General features: G+C 40.8%; 1 protein-coding gene across 12 annotated transcripts in view; it reads right to left on the bottom strand.

Moving 5' to 3' along the window:
* Nucleotides 1–352: 352 nt before the first annotated feature.
* The window catches only part of nfixb (nuclear factor I/Xb), a 178,668-nt gene continuing 153,941 nt past the window's right edge, over nucleotides 353–25,079 (bottom strand). For 7 of the 12 annotated variants that reach the window (XM_058049552.1, XM_058049554.1, XM_058049557.1 and 4 more), the window contains 4 exons: nucleotides 21,704–21,879; nucleotides 20,022–20,169; nucleotides 15,946–16,037; nucleotides 353–8,526 (listed from right to left, as the gene is read on the bottom strand). In XM_058049552.1, coding sequence (XP_057905535.1) covers nucleotides 8,512–8,526; nucleotides 15,946–16,037; nucleotides 20,022–20,169; nucleotides 21,704–21,879 — 431 coding nt within the window. In that variant the 3' untranslated portion in view covers nucleotides 353–8,511. The remainder of the gene's footprint in view (nucleotides 8,527–15,945; nucleotides 16,038–20,021; nucleotides 20,170–21,703; nucleotides 21,880–25,079) is intronic. The other 5 variants (XM_058049553.1, XM_058049556.1, XM_058049559.1 and 2 more) reach the window with 5 other exon arrangements.

The raw sequence follows: 25,079 nt of genomic DNA, 5'->3' as shown, positions 1-25,079 counted from the left end.
TCTGCTGAGTTGAGAACGTTTTTTTAAAAAAATAGTCTGCTATATGTAAGTCAATATATTATCTGAACAAAATATCCAGATCATATTTGTGTTAACGGGGACAAAACATTAACTGCAATAAGCGTTCACTATAAATAAATTGAATATTTTCGTTTTGTTTATGGCCTACTAAAAAAATATAAGAGTTCGGTAAATATGAAATAACACCATTATAGTCACCTTCATACCGGTATTACATAATATAGTAGACACAATAATAAGACATAACTCACCATTAGCATTGAGAAAGTTCCATGTTGTTGTTGTACTTGTGATAAATGGAACCATGAATTCTGTTGAAATTTGTGTACCAATACACTTGGCGTAAAAATAACCCTGCACTTCAGAAAAGAACAGTAAAATATGGTGGTGGTAGTGTGATGGTCCGGGGTTGTTTTTCTGCTTCAGAACCTGGAACAGTTGCTGCGATACATGGAAGCATAAAATTCCGTTATACTTTGTGTACCAATACATCTGGTGTACACATAACGCTGCACTCTGCTTCAGAACCTGGAAGACTTGCTGTGATACATGGAAGCATAAATTCTGTTATACTTTATGTACTAATACATTCTGTGTAAAAATGCTACATTTCAGAAAAAGAACAGTAAAATACAGTGGTGGTAGTGTGATGTTCTGAGGCCGTTTTGCTGCTTCAGAACCTGGAGGACTTCCTGTGATAAATGTTACAAAAAATTACGTCATACTTTGTGTACCAATGTATCTGCTGTAAAAACAATGTACTTCAGAAAAAGAACAGTAAAATATGGTGGTGGTAGTGTGATGGTCCCGGTTGTTTTTCTGCTTCAGAACCTGGAAGACTTGCTGTGATAGATGGAAGCATGAATTCAGTTGAACTTTGAGTACCAATACATTTGGTGTAAAAATACTACATATCAGAAAAAAAACCAGTAAAATATGGTGGACGTAGTGTGATAGTCCCGGGTTGTTTTTCTGCTTCAGAACCTGGAAGACTTGCTGTGATACATATAAGCATACATCCTGTGTAAAAATACTACATTTCAGGAAAAGACCAGTAAACAATGGTGGTGGTAGTAGTGTGATGGTCCAGGGCTGTTTTTCTGCTTCAGAACCTGGAAGACTTGCTGTGACACATGGAAGCATGACTGTGTACTAATACATCTGGTGTACAAATAACCCTGCACTTCAGAAAAACGAACAGTAAAACATGATGGTGGTATTGTGATGGTCTGGGGTTGTTTTTCTGCTTCAGAAACTGAAATAATTTGTTGTGAAGCATACATTCTGTTATACTTTCTGTAACAATACATTCTGTGTAAAAATGCTACATTTCAGAAAAAGAACAGTAAAACATAGTGGTGGTAGTGTCATGGTCTAGGGTTGTTTTTCTGCTTCAGGACCTGAAATAATCGCTGTGAAGCATAAATTCTGTTATACTTTGTGTACCAATACATTCTGTGTAAAAATGCTACATTTCAGAAAAAGACCAGTGAACAATGGTGGTGGTAGTGTGATGATCCAGGGCTGTTTTTCTGCTTCAGAACCTGGAAGACTTGCTGTGAAGCATAAATTCTGTTATACTTTGTGTACCAAAACATTCTGTGTAAAAATGCTACATTTCAGAAAAAGAACAGTAAAACATAGTGGTGGTAGTGTGACGGTCTGGGGTTGTTTTTCTGCTTCAGGACCTGGAAGACTTGCTGTGATAAATGGAACCATCTACCAAAAAATCCTGAATTAGAATGACCTTAAAAAGGCTGTTCATGCTGGAAAACCCTCCAGTGTGGCTGAATGACAACAATTCTGCAAAGATGAGTGGGCCAAAATTCCTCCACAGCGCTGGAAGAGACTCATTGCAAGTTATCAGAAACTCTTGATTGCAGTTTTTGCTGCTAAGGGTCTTATTAGGTTCGCTTATCACCGCCGTGAAATAGAAGTACAGTGAAATAGAAGCTCCAAAACAAGAAGTACACAAGACCAAATACAGTCAAGAACATCCTTTTTATTCAATCAAGTGTTGCTCTTTTTCAAACTGCTTTTTTAAAATCTTATTATGGAAAAGAAACTTTAACACATGCATTTCACCAGGGGCTCTTGGAAGTGTGTGTGAGGATGGGATGCTGCTTTTGAAGGGATGAGGAGCACAAGCACTCTTGGTGGTTTAGGTGCAACCTGTCCCTCCCCCCCTCCCCCCCATTATGGCTTCTCCGCTGTGGTGCTTGTTAATACTGCTGCTGATGGTACGATTCCAAGGTGCTTTTGGTCTACACGTCTGGAACACATTGCTGCTAATTTTATAGAAAGAGTCCATATTGGAAGGCAGCGTGTGACCTTATTTGTTTTTTTGTTTTTTTTTGTGCTTATGAGCCTTTAAGCCTCGACGCCGTGGAACCGGTCTGCTTATAAGGTGCTTTTTTTTTTTTGACTGTTTGTTTTAAAGTGAGTCTCATTCAACCACTTGAAAGGTGCATAATTGAGTGCAGCGTTTTAGTGCTGCAAGTTGCAATGACAATAATAATAATAATAATAATAATAAAAAAATCATCAATAAGTAAGTCCAAATGTAATTATAAAAATAATAAATAGACACAAACAAGGATTACAAACTAACCTGCCTATACACTAGCAGTTCTACAGCACTGCCTCTCTCCCTCATTTAAACCCAATGAGTGCTTGCGGCCTCTCCGCCCCCCCCTCCCCTCCCTCATAATGATCCTCAACGCAGCCCAGAGCCCGCTGGTGTAACTTGTTCACTTACATTAGCTGTTGAATGGAGAAGCTGAAGAAGATGGGTAATGGTAATACAATGTGAAGCGTACAGACAAGAATAACATGTGTGCTAACTGCATTCTGCTCAGACAAAAATAAAAGGTGTTTTTTTTTCTTTTTTTCTTTTAAACCCCACCGTTCTGAGAAAAAGGGGGAAAAAAGAAAGGAGCAGGAGGAAGGGAGGGAAGGGAAGGGGGGCAGCTACAGACTACTCCAGTGTCCGAGATAGACAGAAGACAAGATACAGAGGAAAAAGAAGCTTTTTTTGTTTTTTTTGTTGCTTTTTCTGCTTTTTTTTTATTATTCAACAATAAAAATAGGAACTAAATCACACCAGTTGCCTTTAGTACGATGTATACTGATTTAAAAAGGAGGAGAAGAAGAGAAACAAGTGGATATAGAAGGATGAAGGAGGGGACTTTTTTTTTTTTCCTTTTTGAGATGGGCACTCAGGAGTATACAAGATGGAATCTGTGAACAAAAGGCACTTTTTTTTAGGGATGACCTTTAAGATGCTCTGAGTCTAGAACACTACATCACCAAACAAATATTTATAGTCATTTACAAATGGGAGATGTTGGGATTATAGCGAGAGGGGGGGCTCCTTTGAATGGATGACAGCACCACTCAGAGCAAAGATGCAAACCTCTGACGGAATTTTTTACATCAAATAAAAACAAAAATCCCATCTTGCCAGACCAGGAAAAAAAAATCATCATTCAAGGTCTTTGTGTGCATCTCCCAAAGTGAGATCTTGTCTATGTCCCGTGTTTGGATAGAAGATGATACAATCCACGTGGTGTTGGAAGTTCATGAAGGGGAAAAATGCCTTTTGTCACAACAACCTTTTTTTTCCCACACACAGTGAACCCCTCCCCCCTCTCGGTAAATACAAAAAGACAAGTAGATTAATGCATGTTTCCCTAAAATTTGCTTTTATGATAATTGTGTGTAGTATTATTGTATTTATGTATAATAGATTGACTGCACTTTAGTCTTTAGAAAGCATGAGGGAGTATTTGGGCCACACAAAGTTGCAATAACAGCAAAAGGTTTGTCAATTCATGAGAATAAAATCATAATACAGTAGATCTCAACACCCTGCAAATGTACGGATTTTTTGTCCTGAAAAAGTAATCCTTCAAAGAACACTTTACAGACACTAAATTCATTACACAGCAACGTAACACTCTAAAGGTGCACCTGACAAATATAGAAACGTCCAAATATAATACAATTTTTAAGTTTTCCAATAATGTATGGCATCTGAACAATGCATTCATTGGGGTGCTGCAATGACAACAGCCTCCCTCTGGGTCATCTGGCAGCTTTGTCTTTCTGAGCTCCTCCAATGAGATGGTTCTCTCAAACAAAATGCGTTAAGGGAACACTTACAGTTTTTGTTTTAAACTAGTCTTGGTACATGTGTGTATATTTCTGGAGGTATAACGTTTGAGTGTTAAGTTGCTGTGTGCTGAGCTTAATGTTTTTTTGTAAGTTAGACTGTTATATTGAGTAATGGCATCCTGCAATTTCCAATGGGTTGACAAACACGTCGTGGGTTCTTTATGACATGGACACATGTGGTTTATGCAACAGAATTTGCGGTATTTATTTTCTCCAAAGATGGGTCTCCAAAAAGACATCTCATTTGCAATAAGTTCATAAGTATTTATAAATGTGACAATACTGATAAAATGTACAGCACACATGTACCACTGGTAAAAAAAAAGGCAAATTTTTAACATTTATTTCTTTATGCTTCATTGTTAATATTTTTTTTTGTCACCGTGTTGAGGGATCCTTGAACGCACCGTACTGGTTACACCCTGACTCTGATTGCATCTGTTCAATATGAGGATATTTTGGGTTTAAAGGAGAAGGGCTAGGTTCTTGAGCTGAAGCTAATGTAATAATTACAATAGTCAAATGTATTGCAAATGTCGATCTGAAATCGGAGAATGTCGCCGTATGGATTCCTTGCAGTTTTTCGCCTGGAACGTAACGTAAAAAGCAGAGATCTACTGTATTACAGGGGAGGTCATAATATTATGACAATATCTGAGAATACTGTTTTTTTTGGCTATTTTTTTTTAAAGAGATTTTTGGGGGGAGAAAAGTTTTGGAAATTAGGATTTTTTATTTAAATTTTTTATTTAATTTTTAAATGTACATATATACTGTATACATATATATATATAATTTTTCTTTTTCCATATCTGTATGGCCCTAATACTTCTCGGAAAGAAAGCACCAGTTTTCAAAGTGATATATATGTATATTTTCTGAGTTGCAAAGTTGTTCCTTCAGCCCTCCCACGTGTTTAAAACAAATGATTAGAAATAAAGTTTTTCTTATAAAACAAAGACCAAAGAAAGTTATATATACATATATATATATGTATATATATGTATATATATATAAAAAACAATTCCCCCAAACTTACTTACAATGAGTTGGATTTTTTTTCTCCACTCTTATATTTAGAGTCCCAGAGTCTATGGACTTGAAACACAAGTAACACCAACAGAAAACAAAAAAAAAAAAAAAGAGCGAGAGGTTATGTCCTCTCTTCTCGCAACACCCTTAAACAATCACGAACAAAGAAACACAAATCCTCTACCAAGGCATTGCACATGGCTCAATCAACACACATCATTGCGTTTCAATAACAATACTTCCCATCCCAACAAGAAAGAAAACAACTAAACACCAGTTGATCTTTTGTTGCTTTTTTTTTTTTACCCATCTACACTATCCGATTTCTTTTTCCTATTCCGTTTGCTGTGGATTTTTCCTCATTTCTCCGGCCGTGTTGAGCAATTTAGAGGCTGCTACCGTAGCTCCGATCTGCTGATTGTGCGATCCAACCTATGACTGCCATGCTTCAAAAAATAACTAGACTGCCACTGAGCTTATATTGCAAATCAAAACAAAATGATATACTGTAGCTATAAATATATATGTGTATTATATAGAAAGATGCTTGCTTATCTAGTGAGCTGTTTTTAAACATAGAATTTTCTCCCCCCAACCCCTCCACCGTTCACTATAGCTTATATGTGGAGAAAAAAAAAAAACCTGAATTCATGTTTGACAAATTGCATAATGGGAATACAGAGGCACTTCCTTTAGATTCCAAAAGAAACCACCCAAGCCGCCGTGGAGTCAACAGAGCTTGCTCAATCTAATGAGGCTGATGAGATGCATGGCCGACCGACTATGGAGCTTCCCTGCAGTGAGGAGAGTGAGGAACGTGGCCGGGCAGTCCAGTTATTTTGTGAGGTTTTCGGGTGAGCGCTTTCCAACGGAACGTCCATCAGAAACGACAATAAGCGGCGTTCATATAAAAGGATTACGAGCATCAAGGCCTCGTCAGATTGTCAACATTTAAGACTTCCCCCCCTTTTGGGCGGAGTTGGGCAGGGTGTGTGTGGTTTAGAAAAAAAAAACAAAACGTTTGGCTGGCGTGATTGTTTTAGTGCATTTTTGATCAATCGGGGCTCATCGATTCCCATGACGATGGTTGAGATGACCAGAGCCGCCATCGTTTACCTACATCCCATTTCTCCTTAATTAACCTTTAAAAAAAACAAACAAACAAAAAAAGCGACTGAAAAGAGACCGATATGTCACATATTCATTTTGCTCCGCAGCGTGGTTCCCTCCGCTCTTGGAGCAGCGGTCCGTCTCGGAGTGTAAACAACAGGTAAACTTTTTTTTTTTTTTTTTTTTTAAATGGAGACAGAAAAAGAACAGCTTTCCCGTTTTCAGCAACCTTTCCCTTTCTCTTCCGTTTCACTTAGCGTACAGAATCGGTGACTTTTCTCGACTTTTTTTTCTTTTCTGATTGTCAAAACATTCTAGTTTGTAGTCTTGCAGTTGCCATGGTTACGTTTGCAGGGTTCATACGGCTTATCGAGGGTCAAAGTGCACGGCAAATGCAGTTTTTAGTACTAATAAGAACACGGAGGGGCTGCACGGCGGCCGAGTGGTTATGGCGCAAGCCTCACAGCTAGTTAACCCGCGTTCAATTCCACCCTCCGTTTGCATGTTCTCCCCGTGCATGCGTGGGTTTACTCCGGTTTCCTCCCACATTCCAAAAACATGCTAGGTTCATTAGCGACTCCAAATTGTCCATAGGTATGAATGTGAGTGTGAATGGTTGTTTGTCTATTTGTGCCCTGTGATTGGCTGGCGACCAGTCCAGGGTGTACCCCCGCCTCTCGCCAGAAGACAGCTGGGATAGGCTCCAGCACCCCCCTGCGAGGATCCCCCATTGTGAGGATAAGCGGTAAAAAAAATGAATGAATGAAGAACACGGAGGACCAGGACTTGAGTTGGTAGATAAGCGGAGTCCACTTTAACGGGTTTAAATAATTAGCCAAATGACATTCCGAGGAATTTTTTTCATACCGTAAAAATTTAGAAGAAACATGAGAAACAAGCAACACTCACTAAGCCTTCATATGAACCCTGTGTTTGGCACTGAGGAATAAGGAAGAGTACTAGATAGTTCTAGTACTTGGAATTTTTCTTCGGGGGTAAAAATGCTAGAAACCGGAAACAAAACCACCGGCTCCTTCCAAATGTTCCTTAAAATGTTTGAATTGTTTTCTTCTCTGTTTTCCATCCATGACCATGGGTATCGCTAACCACCTTGCAAACGCCCTACTGTATTTCTTTATAAGGTGCTGTCATTCAAATATAAAACAATTATAAAATAGTACAAATCCAAAAGGAATTCAAATAAGAGAACATGCACGAGATACCAAATGTAATCACCTACTTTACAAGAGGGGTGGTGGGGGTAGGGGGGGGGCGTGGATATCGGAGCACACTGATCTTACAGTGTTGGTTGGATATTGCTAACCAAATAGGTAGTGACGGTTCAGCGGGGCTCGCTTTGTAACTACACAACACACCCTTTGGGAATACTACATGGTGCGTTTACTAACTGTATACAAATGCTGCGTTCATGGCACAGGTTTTGTCTGATCGGACTTCCTGTTTACAAAGTGTGGGCAGATGTGATGGGTCTTGACTTTGTGGGGGCGGGCCAAGCGGTTGGCCTCCATGCCTTGCGTGTAATTAGTGCACATCGATAGATTCATGTTAATTGATTGAGCCTGTAGGTGCAAAGCCTACAAGCTATATTTTGGCATGGTGTCTCTTTAGTTAGAAGGGGGGCATTTGAAGAGTCAGTGGTCGTTCTGGGAGGGAAAACAGGTTTTGGGTGGTGAACACGCACTGCAGCTTTCACTGGGAATCGATATTTCATTCTGGGTTCTGCTCAAATGTCGTTGATTTTTGTAGCCACTGCATCCTTGCAAAGTTCTCCTCCTCAGGTTCATCCTGCGTCGCTATCACGTTGTGCTGATATTTCAGGAGACATCCCCCCCCACGTCCCCTCCGAGCCGCTCGCTGCCATCTCTCACCTTACCCTTCGCTTTCTTGTCCTCGTCTTGTCCATGCCATCATCATCTTTCCATCGAGCGTTCTTTGCTCCATATGGCTCCCTCCTCCGACTGAATACGATGAGTCCAGAGTTCCTCTAAGTGCTGCTGAATTTTCCTGCGGTGTTTCTCTGTGTTTTGGCTTAGGTAGGTGAGATGCACTGTAATGGCCCGTCACTGTACTGTGTTGTGATTGGAGGACAATTATAATCTATTTTTGATTGTAAAGAAAGATTTCTCGTTGCTGGTTTGTGCACAGATCTTGTCAGAGGAACCAAGACTGAAAGAGAAAAAAGGAAAGCAGGGTTAAGTTGGTGATGATGATGAGATAATGCTTCAAAAATACTTTGTTAACCCCCCCATACCCCGTCCCCTGTTTATCTCGGTTAACTGGTTCCAGACCTGACCTGTGTTTACAATCTTCTAAATACAGTTTAACATTATTAGAGCCCTTTAGACCTGAAATAACACCCCTATAGTCACCTTTACATATGTATTACCCATTATAGTAGAAAATATAGCAGAAAAAAAACTAAATATTTTAACAGACTCACACATAAGCCGTTTCTCGTTTTTTTTGTACGTCCTGTGGTGGTTATTGATTGTCACATCAATGAGGCTTTAAATAGCTTTGCACCTTAATGGCAGGTGAGGAAGACAGGAAGTGATGTTAGAGGTTCAGAGTTGAGTTTTAGCTTGTGGTCACTGTAGCCCGTGTTACTATTATGATTCTTATATAATTATTATTAGCCACGTATACATGGACCGAAATATTACAATTTCATTCAGGTTATTTGCTCAAACTGAAAGAATGTAACCTTTGTATACACCTCATTCCGAAAGAAAAGTGCCAATCCGAATGAATATATAATCAGATTCACAGGGGTGGAATATTCCTTTTCCCAATCCGATTGAGGTATCTTGTACCCACTCAATCGGAAAGTTGTCAGACTGCGTTCTTCTTCGTGGTGTTTTTCTTCTTCTGTTGTTTATTTGTGGTTGGCAAGCATTACCGCCATCTGTGGAACAGAATCTAAAGCCTTCTATACGCCATTCACAAGAAAATATATATCTATATAAAACATGTGCCGAGCTTAACTATGAAATATTAGCAAGATTGAACTTTATCTTTTCTTTTCCGCAGCTTGAGATGTTCTTTGATTTAAAAAAAATGGAGGTGAGCAATCGGCACTGGACTGCTGCGGAAAGTTTGTTTTTGATTCAAACTAAATTTCAAGACTGGACGAACGAAAAACTGGCAATACGGAGTTATTCCAACAAGTGAAAGAAAAACTTGAGGAAGCCGATATCGTGTGATGTTGATGTTTATGTTATGTTGATGCCCCATTGACTATTCTGGTTGATTATAGCGGCGCATGTAGACACGCGATTGGAATATTCCTTTTCATGTATACCAATGCTATTGGAAAGGTCCTTCGGAAAGATTTCATTCGGAAAGAGAAATACTCCTCATGTAAACATGGCTATTGTGTCTTTAAACCTTTTCTGGCAATCCCGTCTAGCCTTTTGTCTTACCTAGCCATTGTAGAATTACTACATTCACAATTAGAATGCTTGTATTTCAGTTTATAGTTCATTCAGCCATTTTCATGCTTGGAAATTCTTAAATGTGGCTAAAAATAAGTACAATGTGCTTAAATATGATGAATAAATATGATCTGCTATGATAAATAGTCGTTTCCCATCTAGCAACACTGATTTAGCGTACGGAAATTAGAGCAACTGACTACTTGAGTGTCACAAGAAGCATTTCCAAACAGACCAAACAAGCCCGTTACAAAGCGGTGCAGTACCATGACAACGTTTTAGGGGAAAAACATGGCGATATCATTAAATGAATCACTTCTCCTGGGTGGCCTCGCATATAAGAATGAAGCCCAAAGCCTTAATGTGGCAAATAAACGCTGACATCAATGGGATTCCATTCGTTTTAATGGAGGAAATATGTACTTCACGTTTTTGGCATTATGTGGAAATTAGGTTGGATACGTCAGTAGGATTTATCCTTTGGGGACCGTGAACATCTGTACTGAATTCAACGGCTCACCCAACGTGAACGCAAATAATCTCAATTGCCCCCTGGGGTGGCTTACTGCAGTATGGGTCATAAATCCCTCCAAATTTAGTTGAAAACAAACTCAAACAATCAAAGCGTGTGTTAAGTAGATTTTCCCAAAGGTGTTGTTTATCCTATCGATACATGGAGGTCCGATGTTATGACTAACAGCCCCCGAGACGGGATGTAAATTTCCATACTCATCTGTTTGCTTGCTACTTTGCAAAAAAGGAGTCGTTCATCATTAAGGGATTCGCTTGGTTTTCTTTAATGTGAGGAGTGCGGTTCATGTGTTCATAACTCTTGTGAACTGGCGCTGTATAAATAAACTTGGCTTCCTGCGGTAATAAACAAGCCTTCCTGACTTGATTGGGCAGGACCGCAATAATCCAGCTGCATCCACCGATCACTGCTACGAAGTCCAAATTATGTCACTAAGTCAAAACGGGAGCGATGGCCTCCGATGTTTTTCTAATCTATTTTGAGGATGGTGAAAATCCTTGTCCCCATGCACACACGCTATGATTGGGACCTCTGTGGTTGGACCATGAGACTCACATAGATCCAAACTACTAGTCTGGCTTTGTTGGTTTTTGGCCCCTGGATGACTGCAAATTCTGTCACTGTGATGATACGTACTATATTGTCCATAAAAGGTTGAACTGAAGGCAGTTGGAGACGTTTAGCTTTATGCTTCAGTTTTCCCAGCCTTTTAGAGTAAAGGTAAAACTGCTTTTGCAATTCAACATTAGCTGGTTTACCAGAATTTGAACACTTTGTGCAAAGTGTGTAGAATGATAAATGGTAATGGTTCGAGCAGTGGTACAACATGTGTCACTCGCTTTGTGACGCCACCAGGCAGTTGGGGCCCTGGGAAAAATAATGTCACTATCAGTGTTTTCCCCACAGGACTGCAATCTATTTGTGGCTACATCGGGTTGGGTTGGGGGGAGTCACATCATACACCATTCTTTCACTTCTTTTGTAAAATGGCAAAAACAAACAAGAAGGACTTGCCTGTGAGGTCATGGGTATTGTTTATATATGAACTGATACTGGCGGGGCTAAACGGCGACCGAGTGGTTAGCATGCAGGCCTTACAGCTAGGAGACCGGAGTTCAATTCCACCGTGGGCCATCTCTGTGTGGAGTTTGCATGTTCTCCCCGTGCATGCGTGGGTTTTCTCCGGGTACTCCGGTTTCCTCCCACATTCCAAAAACATGCTAGGTTAATTGGCGACTCCAAATTGTCCATAGGTATGAGTGTGAGTGTGAATGGTTGTTTGTCTATATGTGCCCTCTGATTGGCTGGCGACCCCGCCTCTCGCCCGAAGACAGCTGAGATAGGCTCCAGCACTCCTGCGACCCTCGTGAGGATGAATGGCGCAGTTTCTTACAAACTTACATCCATCCGTTTATTTTCTATGCCGCTTCTCCTCACTAGAGTCGCGGGGTTATGCTGGAGCCTATCCCAGCTGTCTTTGGACGAGAGGCAGGATACACCCTGGACTGGTTGCCAGCCAATCACAGAAGTCCAAAAACAAATCATTTTCATTTCTAAATATCACTTTTGACATGCGATTTGGACAAAATAATCATTTAAATACTTCAATAATGTCAATAAAAGGATAATTAAGTCATAAGGTCACTGATACAAAAAATAACAACAAATTGTCATAATCATAGCAGCAAAACCAGTAGCTATTGGCCTTTACTGCAGGTTTGATTGTCTCTTTCCCACACAAGTACAAGTATTATTTAAGTCTTAAATGGCTTGTTATTATGTCTACTATATTGGGTAATACCAGTGTAATGGTGACTATGGGGTGTTTATGTCTGGGAGGCTCTTATAATGTTAACTTATTGAGAAGGTCATAAACAGCTTTGCTGTGCTCTATGATTATGCTTTGTTTTATTTTCCGACATGCCAGGTGCATTACAATGTCTTTATGAGCAAAGGCGTATGGGTAGTAAATCTATTTGTGGAGATCAAAATGAATTTGTATGGGAAACACCGACTAAAAACAAGAAAATTGGCCATGGTAATCAGTCATGGGTGCATTCAACTGACATCCCTCCCCCGGCATTTACGGTGCCCCAGGTTTGTAGCGCTCTGCAGGAGCAGGGAGCAAAAACTGGTCACCATGTCTGCCGGGGTTGGCACCATGTACCAACATTCTAGTAGTCTAGCCTTGGAAACTATTCTCAGCCCCCAGGGAAGAAAGCTTTTGTCTGGTCAGACTAAGAGGTCGCATGAATACACCCACCCCCTTCTCAGCGTGCCCACTCCCACGGGCACCGTCCCAACAGAACTTGACCATGCTAATGTCTCCCTGCGTACTACGAGTTGCCCAAAGTAAAATACCAGGCGGACGTTGGAATCGTGAGGCTATACTCTTCCAGTTCTAATTTGAGTCCTCGTTTATATGCATGGTTTTTAATGTTTCCTTTAGACCAACAATTATTACCGACTGTGGCTTGCCCGTGAATATGCACTCTGGGCCTTGACTCAGCATTGAAAACTGCATGGATGGACATGGATGCCAACTCCCTCCACTAAATCCTTGCCAGCAGATGGTTGACCAGACTTCTTTCTTTTTTCCCCCCCGCCCACACTCAACCCCAGTTGAGAGAAACCATCACAAATTCAAGATCAACTGCCTATGACCTCACGTCTAGTTGCCAGGAGTAACTAGACATCCGAAGGTTGTTTTGGGTGTTTTCTATTTACCTTGCCTTTTCCTGTTCATATATAACTTGCCACTAGAGGTCCTCTGGAACCCAGTGTTCGTCATAGACTCGTCAACCTTCACTGTAAATGACATTTACTTGCAAGACTACAAACTTTCAATTTAAAAAAAGGACCCATGTCTAATACAGTGGCAGCTCGGATTCCACCATGAATCCATTCTAAAAGTTTTGCCATAAGACATAAAGTAAATGAAAATAATCTGTTCCAGACAACCAAAAATGAGCACATTTTGGTGGATTTTTGGGGGGGGGGGTGTAAGAGGAGCCACGCGCATGCTGTTTTATTCTAATTCATTACAAACTTAATGTGGGCGGTTGGAGAATAGTGCTGGAAATAAAAATAAACAAGCAGAATTGTTCATCGTTCCGTGCGTGTTCTATGAACAAATAATCTACCCACACCCACATGATGAAGACATTAAAGGATCCTTAGCTGGGATCTATTTATAGTATCCCAACTCTAAAAGATCCACAAGTCAATATTATGTTGATGCTTTGTTTGGGCACTCAACAATTTTTGTTAAGCGCACTGTTTGGCCAATATCCGAGACAGCATAAAAAATATATATTATATAATATAATAATTATTGATCAAAAAACAGAATCCAATGAAACTTGGTGTGATAGCTAGGTTTTGTTTGCAAAAACTGGGAAAAACTGTTGATTTTGTTAATACTTGGGTTGTTTATATTGTTTATTTTTCTATATTGTGTATTTTCTACTGCTTAACTGATTCTGCACTCTTGCTGCTGTGCAATGCAAATTTCCCCACTGAGGGACGAATAAAGGCATATCTTATCTTATCTTAAAGTACTGCAACAGCCTGTTAATCAAGGACTCTGTCTTATTTAAAAATGTTTTGATTCCTTAATGCAAGATAGTATTTTAGACACAATGATATGACTACTGCTGTGTGACTAAACCTGGAAACTTTTACCCTTTGCTTAAACAGATCCGCTTTAATATTTGAAGTATTCCCAGTTAACAATGGACCTCCACTTGTTCACCTCTCCCCTGTCGGAGGTGCTGACACTTTCCCTAATCAACATTGCAACTGTTACCGCGACTGAAACAAATACCGTAATCTCATCCCTCCCTCTATCCATTAGTCCCCCTTTTGTGTCTGCCCTCTGTATCTCAATCTAAGCAGTCAAAGTCGAGCGTTCCAGCAGTCTGGGTTCTGTCTGAGGATGCTTTGTGCTCAGAAACTCAAACTAATACCTTGTTTGTGTAAAATGTAGGTCTGTTTTTTATGTTGGGCTTAAGTCGTCTGTAACTAGCAGGGGATTTAAAATAAGTTTTGCATTTAAGGTATGTATTTCAAGGAGAGGAGATAAATGCAAGTGGGAGAAAGAAGATACAGAATGGAAGACAAAAAAAAAGCAACACAAAGCGTACGAGGCAAGTAAAGAGTCAATGCATGGTGGGTAGAGAAACAAGGGGAGGGATAAGAAGAGCACATTCAGATGGCTTCCATGTGTTGGCTCCAGGCGGGTGTGGTTGGACACTAATGAGAAAAGTACTTGTAATGGGGGGGAGGTATGAACGAGGCGAAGAGTAGTGGAACCAAGAAGGTGACAGGGAGACAATGTAATAGACGGAGGGAAAGGAAATATTCTCCAACAAAGACTAAAGCTGATGAACCAAGAGTGTGTGTGTAAATGGGGATGGGTGCACAGCAAGATGACGAAAGTTCAAGATTAGGGGTAGCAAGAGGAAGGAATGGAGGAGGCAGCAGGACAGTTCCCGTTGCCAAATGCACAGTTGTACACATATGGTAAAACAGAAATCTACAGTAAAACATACAGACGTACAAATGCAAGCATTCATGGTATTTTTTCCTCCTCATTATTAGTACATAAAATTGTCCCTGACTTATAGCAGTTAGTTGGTTCCATACCAAACTAATATAGGACTCAATGTTAATAAACAGGATCTTCTATCTTTGTAGACTGTTTTTTTTACATATATATGTAAATACACATTTTACCATTATCAGACCCTTTGCAGGCACGAAATAACATGCCATTGTCACCTTAATACTCCTTATTATTCATTGTTTACATCACATTGTACTCTTGTATTCTTATGCTGCAGGGAGACAGCCGCTAGCTAGCAAGCTAGCAAAGCAAACAAGCTAGCAAGCTTACCAGTTAGCTTTGAATTTATTTCTTTTGAACTTAAAAAGCCAAAACCACTTCCCCGCAAATCATTAAAGTATTTAAAAAAGTATTTTACCCAATAATTTTACAATTTGAGATGTGTTTATTAAGTGTGAGTCATATTAAGGGGGCTAAAGCCTGGATTGCGCTTCTTAGCATTTAGCATGTTAGCTTCCTTCCATCATTTAACCCATACCAAAACAGTTTTGCTAATTTTCTCATAGAAAATAATGTAAATCAAATTACTCTTTCCAGACAACCCAAAATGTTGACACAAAATAAATTTTATAGACAATATAGTTTTTACAAATTAAAAATTACAACTGTACAACTGGACATTTTAGCTAAATTTGTTTGGGGGAAAAAACGAATCCGTCTAACAAAATAACAGAAAATAAATACTTTCTTCTACAAAAAATGGTGTTGCTATGTTTGACTACGGCTGCTGTGAACATGCTACGTTACGTTTGAATGCTTATGTTTCTTGTTGGAACCACAAATTAAAGTTATGGACGGAAAATGAGACGGACAGAAACACTGAGTGTCACCCTTGATGCCCTGCATGTGGTGCCTCAATGCAGCAACACAATCCAGGCTTTATTAGAATGTCATAAATAGATTATTTATGCTTGACTCAATTATTGGTGTTTTTTCACAGCAGGGATCTACTGTACTGTATGCTGTGCAAGCTGTACTCGTATCAGTCCCACCTGTGTCTGCTGCGGGATGTTCAGAAAGTTGTTGTCCCGTGATCCGATGCCGACAAACCTGTTGGGAGCTGTGGCGCCTGACGTGGAGTATGCTATGGAGACAGAAGAGGACAAAAAGACATACAGTGGGGCAAAAAAGTATTTAGTCAGCCACCAATTGTGCAAGTTCTCCCACTTAAAAAGATGAGAGAGGCCTGTAATTTTCATCATAGGTACGCTTCAACTATGAGAGACAAAATGAGAAAAAAAAATCCAGATAATCACATTGTTTGATTTTTAAAGAATTTATTTGCAAATCATGGTGGAAAATAAGTATTTGGTCACCTACAAACAAGCAAGATTTGTGGCTCTCACAGACCTGTAAGTTCTTCTTTAAGAAGCTCCTCTGTCCTCCACTCGTTACCTGTATTGATGGCACCTGTTTGAACTGGTTATCAGTATAAAAGACACCTGTCCACAACCTCAGACAGTCACACTCCAAACTCCACTATGGCCAAGACCAAAGAGCTGTCAAAGGACATCAGAAACAAAATTGTAGACCTGCACCAGGCTGGGAAGACTGAATCTGCAATAGTTAAGCAGCTTGGTGTGAAGAAATCAACTGTGGGAGCAATTGTGAGAAAATGGAAGACCTACAAGACCACCGATAATCTCCCTCGATCTGGGGCTCCACGCAAGATCTCACCCCGTGGGGTCAAAATGATAACAAGAACGGTGAGCAAAAATCCCAGAACCACACGGGGGGACCTAGTGAAAGACCTGCAGAGAGCTGGGACCATATTAACGAAGGCTACCATAAGTAACACACTCCGCCGCCAGGGACTCAAATCCTGCAGTGCCAGACGTGTCCCCCTGCTGAAGCCAGTACATGTCCAAGCCCGTCTGAAGTTTGCTAGAGAGCATTTGGATGATCCAGAAGAGGATTGGGAGAATGTAATATGGTCAGATGAAACCAAAATAGAACTTTTTGGTATCAACTCAACTCGTCGTGTTTGGAGGAGAAAGAATGCTGAGTTGCATCCAAACAACACCACACCTACTGTGAAGCATGGGGGTGGAAACATCATGCTCTGGGGCTGTTTTTCTGCAAAGGGACCAGGACAACTGATCCGTGTAAATGGGAGAATGAATGGGGCCATGTATCGTGAGATTCTGAATGAAAACCTTCTTCCATCAGCAAGGGCACTGAAGATGAAACGTGGCTGGGTCTTTCAGCATGACAACGATCCCAAACACACCGCCCGGGCAACGAAGGAGTGGCTTCATAAGAAGCATTTCAAGGTCCTGGAGTGGCCTAGCCAGTCTCCAGATCTCAACCCCATAGAAAATCTTTGGAGGGAGTTGAAAATCCGTGTTGCCCAGCGACAGCCCCTAAACATCACTGCTCTAGAGGCGATCTGCATGGAGGAATGGGCCAAAATACCTACAACAGTGTGTGAAAATCTTGTGAAGAGTTACAGAAAACGTTTGATCTCTGTCATTGCCAACAAAGGGTATATCACAAAGTATTGAGATGAACTTTTGTTTTTGACCAAATACTTATTTTCCACCATGATTTGCAAATAAATTCTTTAAAAATCAAACAATATGATTATCTGGATTTTTTTTTCTCATTTTGTCTCTCATAGTTGAAGCGTACCTATGATGAAAATTACAGGCCTCTCTCATCTTTTTAAGTGGGAGAACTTGCACAATTGGTGGCTGACTAAATACTTTTTTGCCCCACTGTAAGTGCACAAAACGGAATAGATGCTTAAAATGGCAAAACTACAATAGTGAAATTTATCCAACATTACCTCTAATATTTGTTCAATGTGACAAATTCATCCAGGTCATTGCATTCTCAGGACACTGAATCAATTGGACTGTTCAGGTTGTCTTAGAAGACAATTTGCTTTAGAGCACCAACCCCCCAGAACTGTACTATTTGGTCTTTGAGCATGAATGCAAAATAACTAAGACAACCTGAATAGTCCACTTGCAATTTGTTCAAAAATGTGTTCCATATATAGCCGTCCCTCATGTAGTGTGATTAATTGGTTCCAGACCCAACTACGATAAGTGAATAAGAATACGGATATCAGTTTATGTTTTTGTACCATTATTAGAGTCCTATAGATATGAAATAACACCCCTACATCCCTAACATCCTCATAAGAGACAGCCGCCGCTCAGAGCATAAACCATCGCTACCGAGCAAACATAGCTAATTTGTTCTAATCTTAAAGTGCTTACAATGGAGTAAGGAAGGACAAAGTAAGAAGCCAAAAACTTACCACTTCCACACAATTGGGAGGAGAACTTTTTTTTCCAGTCTATCATGTTTGACTGCAGTGCGAAGGTAATGTGATTAATGTAACATTACTAACACCTAATCACCAAAATACTACTAGTAATTCAATATTTTTTTTACTAATATTATGTCATAGTCAACCACAAAACAGTGAATATTTATAATTTTTTTTGAAAGAATGCGATAAAGCGAGGGAGACTGACGACTGTATTCCATTCCATCAAACATTTGCTATTGTTTGCGATGGTTTTCTTTACTCTTTAATATATCTATCTTGTGTATTCATGTTTAAGCTCTGAGCTGTGTGTAAAATCATAAATACTCGAAGGCCAGAAACAAGATTCAGCCTGCATATGTGACTGTGCTTCTTGGGAGTATTGACTTTGTTGGTTTCCCTAACCTACTTTTTAATAGGGTCGGCAGTATATTTGCCTATATTTCCATTTCATAATTATCCTGGGTGCATATCACAACAAAGTTGCAATCTGTGGGTGCACCTGTTTTTGCAAACAAGAGTTTCAATGAAGGTCAAAATTTATGTTAACTGTTCATTAGTCCATTCCATTAGTGATTATTTTTGCATCATTTTCTGCATGTAAACTCTATTAAATGTATTTTTTCTTCATATTTTTGTATGTCTGGAACGGATTCATATGATTTCCTATGGGGAAAAATTCCTTTGGTTTTCGTCTGATTAATTCAAGTGTGCACCGTTTCTCCCTCTAATCATTCTGACCCACAAAAACAAATATTCTCAAAAAAATGAAAGCCTCATAATCCCATTTCAAAAAACTTAAAGTACTTGAGCTCCTCAAACTGTAACACTAAGGGCCATTCAGGGACATTTATAGGCCGCTGGCGTCAGAGTGTGACATATTTAGGGCTGTTGAGGTACCCATTGGAGAATTCACAACTCGGTGAGCAGACTTATCCAAAGACTACATTGAAGTACATAAATACAGGAGGGAGACAGACAGAAGGAGAAAGTCTGGAGATAAGTGGCACAGACATCGTATACAGTACATCCATTTTCTGTCGATTGGGATAACATACAAAAAAAGACAAAGGACTCTCAGACACTGACTGTGGGAAACACAAACACTAAATTTGAAAAACTGCATCATTACAAGTTGCTCCATCCAGTGCCCCTCCTAAATATTGTGAGAGTTGCCCCACTTGGCAACTGACATACTGTCGTTCCTTCAATTTCAAAGCTCTGCTTCACAAACATCTCCACTGAGCTTAAAAACAACTTAACGGAAATATTCCACCAAAAGCGACCAACTTTCTAGTGGAATACTTGGGAGTCATCATATTAATATGATGCGTCTTCCACATCCAGCCGTTTTCTATACCGCTTGTCCGTACGGATGTGGGACGAAGATGCCCAAACGGAGATCTGAACCCCAATCTCCAAGATACCAACCACTCCATCACTGTGCGGTCCTGCCTTGCCTTGCACATATTAAAGTCAAATCAATGAATCTCAAGATTTGAGGTCCTTCTTGTGATCCGCCAGGGAAGATGTGAGGATTTCAAGCTTGGTTGGAGAAGCTTCCACATCGGGGATGTTATGCATCTTGGACAGGTCGCAGCAAAGCTCCATGTTTATGTTTTGTGCAGGCCCCAACTCCAAGGATCAAGGGATGTGAGTTACTGGTTAGACATGAACAACGGTGGCGCAGAGGAAGAACAACGGGGGCGTTTTTCCACTGTAGAGGGCTATTTTTTTTTTCAAAGATTATTTTTGGTTTGCTGGTTTGGTTTTTGTGGGGTCACTTACACGGAGATGCGGGCGAGGAGAGTCCGCCGTCAGGGGGCGTGCTGTTGGGTTTAGAGTCGGGCATAGGGAGGGGCACTGGGCGGGCCACTGGGGGAGGTGGAGGCAGCAAGAAGGAGCCTGGCATTTTGCTCTGGCCGCTCCCGTTTGGCTGCAGACAACACAAATAGGGTCAGGAGGGCGACATGCGACAATTCGCAAACACGGGATTTAAAAAAAAAAAAAAAAAAAAAAAGGACGCAGCTCGGGAGGCCAGGTCAAAAAAATATCCATGAGGGGAGAAGGGGGAACGATGGTGGAAGAAGGGAGAGGAAGGTGGTGGATAACAACAACCAAAGGGATGACGTATGTGGGCGGCGTCTTTTATGGAAGTGTGAAAAAATTATAGTCACCACAGGGTTTGATAGGAGTGGGAGCTGGAACTGGACGTGAGAGGTTCCACAGGGGTGGTCCATGGTGGGTGGAGGAGGTGTGGAGGAGGTAAGTGAGCAAAATTATTGACGGAGTTCATCCGGGGAGATGGCAAGAAATAAATACCATGAGAGAATACGCTTCTACACAAGCACAGCACCACCAACGATACCAGCACAAAACAACCAAAGTCCAACTAAAAGGGTAACCACAGCTTGTGATGAAAACAATGAAAACATAAAACAGGACTGATATGCTTTGCTGACATGTATTGTGACTGATTGTCAAGTGTCGAAATTGGCGTGAGTGGGTGGAGCCAAAAGAAAAAATCAACCAAGGATAGGGAATGCTTCTGTTGGAATCACCACAGGGCAGAATGAATCGCTAAAACAATCCACGTGTTTTTTGTTTGTGCTGTAATCTGATATTTTAACACCTAACAAAGCAGTGGGGAGTACTGTCGTGCTGCATTTCAGCAATGCCTGTATCGAAAGCAACTGAAAACATTTTCAAGAAAATAATACTTATACTGTATTTGCTGCATTGAATCTGCAGTTTCATGAAGATATCCCTTCAGGTTTCTATGACTATTCATTTATTTGGTATAAAAATAGCAGGCAAATATACACAGTGGAACCCGCTTATGTTGACACCCCTCGGAAAGGCGGACTTTATCCACTGATACAAGGAGAATGGGTGATACTATAGGATTTTTGGTGTATAAGATGCTATTCTGTCTATGTCCACCAGAAAGAGCCAGAAGAACCCAGAGGGAGGCTGATATCATTGCAGCGACAGGCAGCAATAACCAATGAAATGCTTTGTTGGGACAAAATGCATTATAGGATGAATAGATGTTTTTTCTATTCTTAACTTATGTTGGTACTTGCCTTGCATATTTCCTTGTTAAGTGGCTGTGTGATGATTTTAGTGTTATTTCTAAGACGATGCCGCAGGTACTTTTTAGCATTAAGAAGAACATGGTGGACTAGGACTTGATGAGTCGGCGAGTTCCACTGTATATATACATATGCATAAGCGAAACCACCTAAATAATAAGATTAACATGCATTTTAAAACAATAAATTGGATTATATGATTAAACATTTGATAAAATCAACATAGAAATGTCTTTGTGACATAATTTAGCCTCATGACAACACTGATATGCATGTTGTTATTCAAATAATTCCAGGTAAACAGGGCTGTTAACTTTGTTTTTTTACACAAATTGTTTCATTGTTTAAAAAGGTACCAGGCGGTGAGAACCTTACCTGTCCGGCGGCCTGCCCTGGGCCATCAGCACAGACAAACTGCACAAACTCCTTCAGGGGGTCCTGTCCAGGGTGGTGGTGGTAGCGGATGGTCGGGTGGGTGAAGTAGGGGCTTGACTGCTGGATGATGGAGGGCGACGGGAAGTGCAGGGCCGAGGCAGAAGCACGGGGACTCCCTGAGGACGGAGACGTTAGAGTTACGACGGCACATTCACGAGAGAACAGTCGATCTTTACATATTCGCAATTCAGCATTCGCGACCTATTAATTCTCCGATTTTTTATTGAAGTCCAAACTGAATATATGATCATAATAGGGGTGAGTTTAGCAAGTGTGGAAAGCACACTGAACAAGAAAGAGAGAATCTAACCTCATAATCACAATAGTCCAAAACCAAAGTGGAATATCAACATGAATTTAGTAGGCGGGTTTTGGGGGGGTGGGCAGGGGCGGTTTCAAATGAAGCCAGCCGTGTGTTAAAAATGGTTATATTTATGGCCGCTTCAATTATTCGCCATTAGAGGGTGGTCTTGGAAAGTAAACCCCCCGCAAATAGCGGTGATCTACTGTAATCTGCAAGATGATCACATCACAACAGGAGTCGTTAAAGTTTAAATGCAAAGCTGAAATGCAAATGATGTTTTCCCATGAAAAGCTGTTTTAGGTTAATAGCTATGGTCAATGCTCGTAAAGTTTTATGATCACTCCAGTGAATCTATAAACCTTTATAGAAGACATTCACACACACACACACACACACACACACACACACACACACACACACACACACACACACACACACACACACACACAGTGTATTTTTAGTCAAAGTCATACATAGACCACGGTTCACCAGAACAACCTAAATGTGCACACATTCAACTGACGCTGGTCCTGTTCCATTGAGCACCATCTTAAATTAGCAGCTCTTAATGCCTGCGAGCCCATGTGCTGCTTTGAGGGTGTGATTCATTGGCATCGGCGCAAGTTGGCACTGAGACGCTCAAGCCATATTTGATATGACTCATTTTGTTTTTATGATAGAACAAATTTTTTATACTCGCACTGTATTCCTAAGATGGTGTTTTGCTTTTTAAAGTCTTGAACGGCATCAAAACTGCACATATGCAGAAATGCGTGGATGGGAATTGAACATACATTACGAGCAGTAAAGAGAGTATGGGTGTGAAGTGCAAGTGAGGAGCGGTTGGTGGAGCTCTCTCCACGAATACAAAGCCCCCTCTGTCAGACCTATATCCATTAGTGGATCTACTTGATTTGTATTAGAGGCCCATTCTTCCCTTAACCGTGCCAGTCTGACACCCATCCCATCCAAGCCCCCAGCTGCCCATGTAAGGCTGCCAACACTTTTTGGTGCTTATGTCTTATACATTGTGCATGCGAGTGTACTCCATGAGAGTGCCAACCCCTCTGCATTACCCCCCGGAAAGGGGCCCATGTCTTTGAACCCAACAACACCTTGCACCCATGCCAGGGAGTCTGCACCCCATTGGTGCTACCTCCCTGTTCCTATGGTCCCCGGTTAATCCCATTAAAGACTGGGTGAAGGCCAAACTCTCTGGGGATACAAAGGGTGGGTGGGGTTGGTGAATGGTTTAGGACGGTTGAGTTGGTGCTGAGGAGGTTTTTCGACAAGATCCTGCACCCATAAACGTTCCCTACCATGAACACCAAATGCACCACCTTACACAACAACCGCCGCCATGCGAGGACGGCGGTCGTGCATTTCTCACTCCCACTTCAGCAGCTCCTTAGATCCCGTTGCATCATGTCTTGAACAAAGAACAACAGCGGCGATTACATGGTTGAAGCGTGGGAAGAGCACCAAAATGAACACTCCTAACAGCACGTTGGAGTCAAATACATTGTGTATATGAAGCCAGGCTGGAGTTAATGACCGACCTCATTGCTTCATGCCCGCTTGATGGCTTGAAAAGCCTTTAATGTAGCCAAACTATACAAAAAGCTCATGGAAAATTATCTGCAGCGTGCTACAAAATAGTAGAAGGCTCTTTTTTTCTCCCCCCCTCTTTATCTGTGCAGCGGCGATAAAATTAGGAGAGCTGCGATTTATTGTCTGGACTCGTTTGGCTTTGTTTGATATCTGCTGTTATCGTCAGCTTCTTGCTTCAGCGTGATGGAGGACCAGCTGGTTCACAAAGCAATTCACTGAGTGCTAATCCTCTGCTTTTGCTTGTCTGAATAACACAGATGTGATCACCCTCATTGGAATCAATCACGGGTTCTCTTCATGAAGGCAAGGTCAGAAAAAATGGCAAAAAAAGACGGTTTAACAAAATATATGTACTGTATCTCACAAAAGTGAGTAAAACCCCTCATATTTCATGAATGTAATTTATATTACACTATCATCAATATAATTTCTGGTGTATGAGATATTACTTTTTTCTTCAACTTTGAACCCTGTGGCTTCTACAGCGGTGCAGCTATCGCTAGGTTTTAATCTCGCGACATCTCCTTTACTTCAGAACCACTAATAATCATTTAAATACTGTTCCACTCAAGCTAACAGTTGATTCGCTGTGTTGTATATTTCTTAGCTACACGTTTTGAGTGTTAAGTTGCTGTGTGATGAGTTTAGTATTCTTTGACATCGTGAGTCACATTATTATATTGTTTTTTTTGCCGTAAACCGATATGCAGATATTGTCCAACTCTCAATTTGCGATACCGATATCAGCAGATACCGATAACGTGTAAAAACATGTTTTAAATACTACAAATAACAAATACAATAAACAGCTGTCTTATTATTTCCAGGCTTTCGCAGGCCACATAAAACAATGTCAGGGCGACTCTGGACCCCCGGGCCTCAAGTTTGACACCTGTGCTTTAAGAGTAGTGACTTCCAAACAGTGTTATGCATACCACTTTAAGATAAGGAAATATTCACCATCATTTCATATTAAGGCAGACAATAAAATTGGAAGTATGTACCACAAGTAGTTTCCCCAGGGAGACAGCCGAAATCATAACAGTTGTGTTATGTTCTACTTTTGGAGAATGAAACATGTATAAGTGGTCGGTGGAAGGTACTCTGCGCTAAAGAAGACATACCATTTTGGGAAGCACTCTAATAGAGTGTAGCACTGTAGATGTGCTAGAAACTGAAATATACTCAACACACTCACTGTTTACATTGATAATTGTGTATTGCTTATTGAGCATGGTGGTCGTTGTGTCGTGGTCTGGGGCTGTACGAGTGCTGCTAGCACCGGGGGGAGCTGTGGCTCATTGATGGTGATGATATTGTGCAGACTATTGTGTGTAGGCCAGTTTGCTGATGTTGTTTTGGAGTGCTGCGGCCGTTAATGCAATAAGGAGATTGTTGCTT

Source organism: Doryrhamphus excisus, chromosome 15 (assembly GCF_030265055.1).
Source record: "Doryrhamphus excisus isolate RoL2022-K1 chromosome 15, RoL_Dexc_1.0, whole genome shotgun sequence".
Taxonomy (NCBI): Eukaryota; Metazoa; Chordata; class Actinopteri; order Syngnathiformes; family Syngnathidae; genus Doryrhamphus; species Doryrhamphus excisus.
This window is presented reverse-complemented; position numbering and strand designations above follow the sequence as displayed.